Consider the following 11,021-nt stretch of genomic DNA (forward strand, 5'->3'; position numbering starts at 1 on the left):
ACCTGTCCATGCCTGTGCCTCACCTTTCCCTTAAAGGCATAGCTGCAGAGACCAGTAGCAAACGTTGGCAACCCTAGCCTGGAAAGGCAACAGTGATTTACTTCTTGTCTTTTCATCCTATTCTAAGAATGATGGATTGCTTAACCTTCCAGAAACTTGATCTTTATGCCTAGCTTGGAAGGGGGAATGTGAGGCACAGCTACTTGGCTATTTCTGTCCTGCTACAAACAGGTCTGTTACCCAGTAGCTCAGCAATCTCATCCCCCTTGCTCAGAAGGGGAGGAGGACAGGAACAGCTGGGGACTCCATCAGGCCAATGTTCCTCTCTAGAGGGCAGGATTCCCTGCATGCTTAGTTTGGGATGAAATGCGGCTTGTCCCAAGTTCCTGTGGTCCAGATGTAGCAGATTGAGTTAAACCCAGCCTTTCCTAGGCAGGAACCATGACCAGATGAGCTAAGTCTACTTTATTGGAAAGCTACACATTAACAGGATCTTACAAGACTGAAAACACAATTCTGCTGCTGTCTCTTTTACTGTCAGAGAAACAAGGGAGGGTCTCTTGTCCCACCCACTCTCCAGATACAGGCTATGCTTTCTCCTTTCTGATGGTTCCCTTGGCAGCATCTCTTCTCCCTTTTTTCCAAGGTCTGGCCTACTAGCATCACAGCTGATTTGCATCAGTAGTTGCAAACCCCATCAGATAACTAGTGTATTATATAACATTCCCAGGTTTTCCTGAACACTGGATTCATGTGAACATTGATGTGTGGTTCAGTTAACCACGATAAGGGTACGTGCAATGTGCAAACATTGCAGATTTCAATGGAGGAATATATTTGAAAAGGGCACTGGAAGTAGACATAGCTGCACGGAACGCTGTTACCTTCCCACCAAAGGTGGTACCTATTTTTCTACTTGCATTTTTTTACGTGCTTTCGAACTACCAGGTTGGCAGAAGCTGGGACAAGTAACGGGAGCTCCCTCTGTTACGCGGCGCTAGGGATTCGAACTGCCGAACTGCCAACCTTTCTGATCAACAAGCTCAGCATCTTAGCCACTGAGCCACCATGTCCCATATAGTATACATACAATACTATAAAATTAGCCTAGCTAAAAAGATAGGGAGAGCTAATACGATGAGAGAGGGAAGATCTGGGATCGCTTGCTAATCTATCAACCACGATGAAGCCCCTCCCTTGGAGCCCCAAGCCAAGTGGGAGGTCTTTAAGCTCTTACGGAAGGTCAGCTGGGTTGGAATTGCCCTTACTTGGGGGGATGGGAGAGGTTCCAGAGGGCAGGTGCAAAGGCAGAGAAGGCCCTTTTCCTGGACCCCACCTGCCAGAATTCTCTGGCCAATGGGGCCCACAGCATGCTTCCTCGGCCAGCACAGCTGGGACGGGGTAATGGCATGAGCCCAGGGGTGAAATGCTACCAGTTTGGACCAGTTTGCCCAAACCGGTAGTAAGAAAATGCTACCGGTTCGGGCGAACAACTATTTCCAACTGGTTGTGACATACGATATATATTAGCTAGAATCGTCGGATTTCCTGCTTTCTAGCTAATCTAAATCGCATGGCACAGTGGATTCCCCCCCCCCCCAGTTGTTCTACTTACCTTTGCAGACACGCCCGGTAGCAGCCTCCACTCACTCTCCCAATGTCATCACATCCATTTTTGACACTCTGTGTATGCGTAGAAGGCTCACACAGACGCTCACATTTACGAACTGGTAGCAAAGGTAAGTAGATTTCACCCCTGTATGAGCCGGTCTTTCAAGTAACTTGGACCCACGCCGCAAAGGGCCTTAAAGGTAGCTATCAACACCAACCGTCCTGCTGATATCCTGTATACCGCTTTGACTTTTGTTTATGAAAATGCACAATAATATTGTCCTTAATAAACCACTCTTGCAGGGCGCAGGTCGAAGAAGGCTGGCATAGGCTGGGTAGGATGCGTCTTCCTTGATCAAGCAGCTTCTTGATATCATCTTACAGGCCACCCTTCGCCCCAATGGCCCCCAAGAAGAAAAGCTCCAAAAAGAGCAAGCCGGTGAAGAGAGACACTCCTGTTAGTGTCACCTTAGCCGAAGATCCTTCTTTTGACATTGACCAACATCATCAACTGGACAGCTTGTTCGAAAACGGCTCTGATGGCTTCCTTTGCACCGCCACAGAAGTCACCAATCCAAGCCATGGAGCCAAGATGCTGATGGAGATGAGCTCCCTGCAGCAGGAGCGCTTCCTTTGCGACCTCACCGTTGCTACCAAAACCAAATCGTTCAGAGTTCATAAACTGGTGATGTCCTCCTGCAGTGACTATTTCAAAAACCAGCTGAAGAAGGACCCCAGCCTTCAGCAAGTGGTCCTCAGTGACATCTCCTCCTTGGGCCTGGCCACCGTCATCTCGTACGCGTACACGGGGAAGTTGAGTCTGTCCCTGTACACCATCGGTAGCACCATTTCCACCGCCAGCCACCTGCAGATGTACGCGCTGCTCAACATGTGCTCGGATTTCCTCATCCAGGAGATGAATGTGGAAAACTGGATGTATATTGCCAACATGGCAGACACGTACAATCTCGGTCGGATTAAAGACGCCGCCAGGAGGTTCATCCGGGAACATTTCCTAGAGTTCTCGGATACGGAGCAGTTTTTGAAGCTCACCTTTGAACATTTGAACGAATTGCTGATGGATGACAACCTGGAGTTCCCGAGTGAAGTGATGGTCTTCCAAATTGCCATGAAATGGCTTGAGTTTGATGCCAAGAGGATCAAGTATGGGGCAGATCTCCTGAAGAACGTGCGGTTCGGCACGATCCCGGCTCATGACTTGATCAACTATGTCCAGCCTGTTCCGTGTATGATGCAGAACCCGGAATGTCACAAGCTTCTGGTAGATGCGATGAATTACCATTTGCTTCCTTATCAGCAAAATGAGCTTCAGTCCCGAAGAACCAAAATCCGAGGGAGCCAGAAGGTGCTGCTTATAGTTGGCGGTCGGCCGTGTTCTGCAGAGAAAGCCCTCAGCAAAGACGTGAGCTACAGAGATCAAGAAGGCAACTGGACTAAGCTGACAGAGATGCCCACCAAATGTTTCAACCAATGCGTTGCCCTCATGGACAGCTTCCTTTATGTGGCAGGCGGTGAAGATCAAAACGACGCCCGGAACCAAGCAAAACATGCCATTAGCAATTTATGCAGGTAATAAAAATACAAAAGTCAGATCTTTTGGGAACAGCAAAGAGGTTTAATATGGGAAGGGGATTGAATGCTGGGCCAGATCATTGTTCCATGTTACGTTTTTCTGTCTTCTTTGTTAGGGAAAGGCCCAAATCATCGAGCATAAATGTGTTTCCCAGGTCTGGTACTGCCCTGCTGCTGCAAGTTAGGAGACTGGATATTCTGATGCTTCCTTTTAAGACCTGCCTGAGTTTTGCCCCATTTTACGACCTTGTCACGGTTGTTAAGTGAATCACTGCAGTCGTTAAGATAGTAACACAGTTGTTAAGTGAATCTGGCTTTCTCAATGACTTGTCAGGAGGTCACAAAAATGATTCCATGACCCCGGGACACTCAAACTGTCATAAATACATGCCAAGTTGCCAAGTGCCCTAATTTTAATCCCCTGATCATGGGGATCCTATAAAAGTTGTGTGAAAAACAGCCATAAGTCTTTTTTCCCCATAACTTTGAACGAGCATTAAATGAGTAGTTGTTAATCGAGGACTACCTGTGGTTGATGCATGGGAAATCCTGGTGAAAATCCCAAAAAACCACATTACATTTTACTACATTATATTAAGTGAGCCAGGCCAATGAATGTTTTCTCATAGGAAAGCAAATCATTGCTTAATTGTGGTTTGTTATGGAAAATAAAGGCTGTGTTCATCTATTATATTAAACCAGCAGCACTTGGCAGGAGCAGGGAGTGCAAAAGGCAAGTGACCAGGAAGTGTTTTCAATTACGCAGCTGCCATCTTGCATTTTGTGACCAGTGCTTGTTATCAGTACCGCTGCACTAAGCAAAATCCAAAGAGACCAGGGGTGGGCTTCAAAACTTTTTAGCAAGGGCTCTGCCTGGTTGTTATGGTGGGTGTGGCCTAGTCCGCCTCCTGCACCACAGTGGGGAGGGGGCGTTTTTGCCCTCCAAGGCCTCCGGAGGCTTTCCTTGAGCCTCCTGGAGGCTGAAAATGGCCTCCCCAGGCTCCGGAGGCCCTTCAGAGACCCTTCCCAAACTTCCGGTAGGCCTGTTTTTTGCCCTCCCCAAGCCCCCGCGCTTGCCCGGCATTTATCTGCATCTAAAACGGGCTGCGTGGGGACTCCCGGGAGGGGGGGGCGGGGCCAGCCAGGAGTGGGATTTGGGGGTTCTCCAAACTGCACAGAATCTTAGCTAGAGGTTCTTCTGAACCCCTGCGAAGCCCCAGCAGCCCATCCCTGAAAGAGACCACATGATGATTTAAATCAGGGGTGTCCAAACTTGAGAAATTTAAGACTTGTGGACTTCAACTCCCACTATTCCCCATGAATTCTGGGAGTTGAAGTCCACAAGTCTTAAAGTTCCCAAGTTTGGACATCACGGGTTTAAACAATACTTGAATATAGCCATTTGAATACACTTTGCTCTGAGTTTAAAAGCCCAGAGAATGTTAAAGATATATTAAAGAAATCTTTCAAGGCCTCTAGTGAGGCCTTGATTAAAACAAGAAAATTTGTCCCAGATCTCTGTTTCCTGGTGTTGGCAACTCTCAGGTGGGTGAACTTCAAATCCCAGAATTCCACAGCCAACAGGGTGATGGGTGAGAATCGAAGTCCTCACAATTGAGAGACACTGAACAAGACAGTGATTCCCAATCTTAGCCGATTGAAGATGCGTAGACTTCAGTTCCCAGAATTCCCCAGCTAGTATAGCTTCAATAGGAGTTGATGTCCACACATCTTCAACCTTCTAAGATTGAGAAACGCTAGGCTTGATGCTGCTACATTGGTGCCTTGCTTTCCTGGTTCCCAATGCATTGGGTTGGATTCATATTTTGCATCCAGATGTGTCTGGGAGGGAAGACAAATCAAATGGCAACCTTCAATCATGCAACTGAAGCTCAGCTCCTTTTCACGTGTACCAACACACATCAAAAAGGACTGGCTTTGATTGCACGGTGGTTCCATATTGACTTTTGTAGACCTGCATCCCTCCCAAATTCTGGCATCAGTGCTCTCCCCCTTTCTGCCAGGATCCTTTGCCAAGCCTCATGGTTAGAGTCCCCCAATGATACCGCCAAACCCTCAAGAACAATTCTTCTCTTTCTCCGCAGGTACGATCCACGGTTTGGCACTTGGCTACACTTAGCTAACATGACCCACAAAAGGACTCACTTCAGCCTCAGTGCTTTCAATGGGCATCTCTATGCGGTCGGAGGCCGCAATGCAAAAGGCACCTTGGTCTCTGTCGAATGCTACATCCCTTCGGCCAACAGCTGGCAACCCAAAGCCAACATGGAGCTGCCACGCTGCTGCCACGCCAGCGTGGTCATCGACGGGAAGATTTTGCTGACTGGTGGGTATGTGAACAATGCTTACTCCCGGACTGTCTGCAGCTACGACCCTGCCCTGGATTCTTGGCGGGACTGTAGCTGGCTGAGCAGCCCTCGAGGCTGGCACTGCGCTGCCATGTTGGCCGGCCGGGCCTATGTTCTGGGGGGCAGCCAGCTGGGCCCCCGCGGGGAGAGGGTCGACGTCATTCCAGTGGAGTGCTATAACCCCTCCACTAACCAGTGGAGCTTCATGGCCCCCTTGGCCACTGGCCTGAGCATGGCAGGGGTGGCCACTCTCGGTGGGCAAATCCTCCTCGTTGGGGGATGGAACGAAAGTGGGAAAAAATACCAGAAGGCAATTCATGCCTTCAACCCCGATCTGAATGAATGGACCGAGGAAGGGGAGCTTTCAGAAGGCACCGTGGGGGTGTCCTGCTGCACCATTGCTCTTCCTCATGCGAACACCCGGAGTTCCAGAGCTAGTTCGGTGGCCTCGGCCTCTGTGAGCATGTAAACGGAGCTGGGAATTTGGGTTCTGGTGGCTTGCAGAGTCAGGGGCTTTACAGGAAAGGTGAAGGATGCGTTGAGTTTGCTGAAGAGAGTTCTCATTGCACAGGTTGTTGTTGGTTTGTGGTTCATGTCCCAATAATAACACTTTCTTTTTTTTTGATGCTCGAATTTACCAGTAGACCTTTTCACATAATTTCTTTGGGGAACTGAAAATTGAAACATGTCGAGACCTGATTCATCAGACATTAATAGCAATAGCAATAGAACTTATATACCACTTCATAGTGCTTTTACAGCCCTCTCTAAGTGGTTTACAGAGTCAGCATCTTGCCCCCAACAACCTGGGTCTTCAGTTTACCCATCTTGGAAGGATGGAAGGCTGAGTCAACCTTGAGCCTGGTGAGATTTGAACTGCCAAACTGCAGCTAGCAATCAGCTGAACTAGCCTGCAAAACTGCAGTCTAAACACTGCACCACCTCTTCCTCATTCTACAATCTGAAATCTTCACCCCTTCCACTCAAAACTAGACCCTACTTTTAAAGGATTGGGAAGTCCTGTTGGGGGGGGGGGGGTGTTTTCAATGAATTTGGTGACCAGCTTTTTGGACACCTCAGCCCTTAATTATAGGCCAGCTACATTGCGTTTTGTTTGAAATAGTCTAGCCATCTAGCACTCTACGATTCTTTATACTGAATCATACAATCATAGGCTTGAAGGGATTCTCGACGTCTTTCTATCTAGACCAGGGGTGTCCAAACTTGGGAACTTTAAGACTTGTGGACTTCAACTCTCAGAATTCCCCAGCCAGCCATGCTGGCTGGGGAATTCTGGGAGTTGAAGTCCACAAGTCTTAAAGTTCCCAAGTTTGGACACCCCTGATCTAGACTAACCCCCTGCTTATCCAATCTCTTCATGAAAACCTCCAAGCAATAGAGTAGAGTAGAATAACAGAGTAGGAAGGGACCTTGGAGGTCTTCTAGTCCAACCCCCTGCTTAGGCAGGAAACCCTACGCCATTTCAGACAAATGGTTGTCCAATCTCTTCTTAAAAACCTCCAGTGTTGGAGCACTCACAACTTCTGGAGGCATTAAATATGTATTAAGTTGACCAGTAGCATCCAAATCTCAATGCAACTTAAGTGAAATGCAATGGAAAATTAGGTGTTTGGGTTGCTGATAAATGGGGCAATATTGTACCTTGGTGGATATTGTCATTTTATTGGGTTAGGAATATTTGTGGTTGATGGTTTTAATGTTCTTTTAATGCTGTAAGCTGCCCAGAGTCGCTTTGTAGTGAAATGGGCAATTGAATACCCACAATTCTCGAGAGGCAGACTGTTCCACTGATGAATTGTTCTCACTGTCAGAAATCTCTCCTCAGTTCCAGGTTGGGTCTTCCTCATTGCTTCCTGTCCTACCCTCACACGCTATGGAGAATAAATCCCCCTCTTCCCTGTGGCAGCCATTGAAGTACTGGAAGGCTGTTATTTTGTCTCCCCCTAAGTTTTTTTTAGCCCAAATATCTAGTTCCTTTAGCCGTTCATCCTATGGTTTAGCCTCCAAACCTCTTATCATCTTTGTGGCTCTTCTCTGCACTCCTTTTAGGGCCCGGCGTCTTTCTTGTATTGTCAAACAAAACAAAAAAAGAGTTTGCTCCTTCATGTGTATTCACACAACTTCTAAAGCCCTCTAGGCAGTTAGGAATGCACAACTTCCTCCTCCCACTGATGTGGCTCACTGACATGTTTGCTACCAAACCTGTTATCCAAACTAAGAGGTGCTATTGTTCTGTAGCAGGAACCAAATTTCGACCCTAAGATTCGTCGTTTCTTTATTCACCTACTCTCCTTAACCAGACCAAGCCATGAGCTTGCAAATTTATTTATTTATTTATTTATTTCTTGGATTTCTAAACCGCCCCCTCTCCCAAAAAGGGACTCGGGGCGGTGCAAAGTATAGTCAGCATTTTGTTGTTGTTAGTTGTGAAGTCATGTCTGACCCATCGTGACCCCATGGACAATGTTTCTCCAGACTTTTCTTTCCTCTACCATCCCCCAGAATCCATTTAAGTTCATGCCGACTGCTTTGGTGATTCCATCCAGCCACCTCATTCTCTGCCGTCCCCTTCTTCTTTTACCCCCAATCTTTCCCAGCATGAGGCTCTTCTCCAGTGAGTCCTTCCTTCTCATTAGGTGGCCAAACTTTTTGAGTTTCCTCTTCAGGATCTGGCCTTCTAAAGAGCAGTCAGGGTTGATCTCCTCTAGGACTGACCGGTTGGATGGCCTTGCAGTCCAAGGGACTTGCAGGAGTCTTCTCCAGCACCAGAGTTCAAAGGTCTCCATTCTTTCGTGCTCAGCCTTTCTTATGGTCCAACTTTCACAGCCACCCATTGCAAATGGGAAGGATTGTCTTGGTTAATTTCTTTCAATTAGCTCATTTGGCTATTTTATGGATCAATGTCATTTGCAAGCCCAGAATAGCTGATTTGGGATGTTTTATGAATTGAATCTCTGTTAGAAATGACTAATATCCTGAATGAGGTGTTGAGTAAACCACAAACCAGATAAAAGAGCTGAAGAAAATAAAGCTGTGAGTGGATTCTCATTAACCAAGCAGAGAAAATCTTAATGTCATGTGAATATTCCCAGCCTCCTTTATTTGCTTCCATACAGGACTAAACTAGGAACTATCTATTATTTCTATTTTTTGGTAAACTACAGATCCCACCAACTCCAACCAAATGACCACTAATGAGACATGTTGAGTTTCATTTTAGCAATATCTGGAGGGCCACGGGATCCCCACGTCTGGTCTAGGAGAAACAATGCTTCAAAATACAAGCATCAATTTCTATATGGAACTGTACAAAACTTCTTAGTCGTCAGTTGGGACTCTTTTGCTCCATCCGTATTGCCTCTGAAGATACTGGGGTAACAATCTGGTTATAAAATATGCACATGGGCTAGTTTGATGGGGGATGATGGGAGGATTCCATTGGTCTTAAATCACACAGTAAATAATTCAAACAAAGGGTTTAGCAGGATAGGTGAACTTGGCTTAGGGTTCAAAAATGTCTTCCAGTCCTTAACTTGGGGTGGGGTGGATAATGGTGGCTAGATTTATACATTAATTTGTTTGGATTTTACTGAATAACGGGATTGGTTCACTTAATACTAAAACTTGATTACACATGCATTAGTGACATTTCTGTAACCAGAACTATGTATCTATATCTTTGTAGAAATACTTCAAGGTGGCAAACCCTAATGCCTTAACTGCTACACCAAACTAGCTCCGTTTACCATCCAATATGGGGGCAGTTGTGATGGTATCAGTGCAAGAATTTATAAAAAGCAATGCAAGTATTGGCATAATAGGTAAAGGTAAAGATTCCTCTCGCATATACACGGAAGTCGCTCCCGATTCTAAGGGGGCGGTGCTCATCTGTTTCAAAGCCGAAGAGCCAGCACTGTCTGAAGACGTCTCCGTGGTCATGTGGCTGGCATGATTAAATGTTGAAGGTGCACGGAATGCTGTTACCTTCCCACCAAAGGTGGCTATTTGTCTACTTGCCTTTTTACATGCTTTCAAACTGCGAGGTTGGCAGAAGCTGGGACAAATAACGGGAGCTCACTCCGTTACACAGCACTAGGGATTCGAACAGCCAATCTTTCTGATTGACAAGCTCAGCATCTTAGCCACCACATCCCTCTATTGCCATAATAATCAGAGGAAAGACCAGGAAGTGGGGGATCTCACCAGATGTGTCGTACATGACAAGAACAGGAAAATTAAGATTCAGATAGTACAAGCTGGTTCACACCTGGAGCTGGATTTAGTCTTGTATGTTGTTTGCCTAGCGAGATTCAAAAGATTGTTTAAACGTATCGTGTGCAACAAGTCAACATTTTTCTTCCATTCACAGCAAATTGTAATGGTTGTGTTCATGCAACATGGGTTGACCATGGCTTAGTCAATTCTCCCGATTTTTTGGTTTTGCATCAAATGATTTAAAAAGCACTTGCTTGGAACAAGCTTGCAGAATACACTTGATATAGCGAGGTATCTAATTTGTGATTGTGTTATAGGAGTCCTGAACGTGCCCCATTTCTAAGGATAGCATCATTTATTTCCCACTTATAAGATTCAGTCTCAGTAATGCTGGCTATGCACAAAAAGGCAGGTTATTTGAGCATCTTTAGACATCTGCACTCACATTTATTAATTGGAAGATTAGTTTTCCACTTTTTGTTAGTTCATTTAGGCATTTCATGACCATTTTTTAAAAAAAAGACATTTAGCTGCAGAACCTGTTTCCCAAAACCTAGCTTGTTATCAGAAAATGGATTTATTCTTCTTTCATTGCCATTTCTCTTTCACACCCATTTTCAAATCAGGGCTGTTGCCAGAGGACCAGCCAGGAAGGAGGCAAGACCAGTAATTGCAGGCTGGGTGCAGCAAATGCACTTTGCAAGCATAGGACAAATGTTTTTATACAAATTGAACACAAGGGGATATGTACAGCTGAGAGAGGTCTATTGTTAAGCCCAAGACTGGTCTTGAGAGGTTGGTTGTCAGGGAAGGAAGCTTTTCCTCAGAGTTAAGACATGCCTAGACATGTTTTAACAGGCAGATGAGCCTTCAAAATTACCAATCCAAGGGATTTATTTATATAGCATAATCTATCACAATGATGGCAAACCTTTTCAGCATTGAGTTCCGAAAAGGGAGAATGAGTGCGCAGTTCATGCGGTCACCAGAACCACAATCCATAAGAAGAGCTGCCCAGGGGGCATGCACGTGCCAGAAAACGAACTTCTGGTTTTTGCTGTGCACATGCGCACCGGCCAGCTAGTTTTCTGGTTTCTGGTGCGCATGCTCCCGCAAAGATCAGCTGGCCGCATGCATGCTCACGCCGGAAAATGGAAGACCAGATCTTCCAGTTTCCAGCAGTCGCACGCACAAAGGCCAGATGATTGTCGC

At 46.2% G+C, this 11,021-nt stretch overlaps 1 protein-coding gene across 1 annotated transcript; it reads left to right on the forward strand.

Moving 5' to 3' along the window:
• Positions 1–73: 73 nt before the first annotated feature.
• On the forward strand, positions 74–6,718 carry LOC309397037 (kelch-like protein 31). Its single transcript, XM_081962714.1, has 3 exons — positions 74–231; positions 1,915–3,201; positions 5,310–6,718. The coding sequence occupies exons 2-3, from the start codon at positions 2,012–2,014 to the stop codon at positions 6,040–6,042; spliced, it is 1,923 nt and encodes a 640-aa protein (XP_081818840.1). The 5' UTR covers positions 74–231; positions 1,915–2,011; the 3' UTR covers positions 6,043–6,718.
• The last annotated feature ends 4,303 nt before the right edge of the window (positions 6,719–11,021 follow it).

This window comes from Natrix helvetica (genome assembly GCF_964273705.1).
Source record: "Natrix helvetica genome assembly, chromosome: 9".
Lineage (NCBI taxonomy): Eukaryota > Metazoa > Chordata > Lepidosauria > Squamata > Natricidae > Natrix > Natrix helvetica.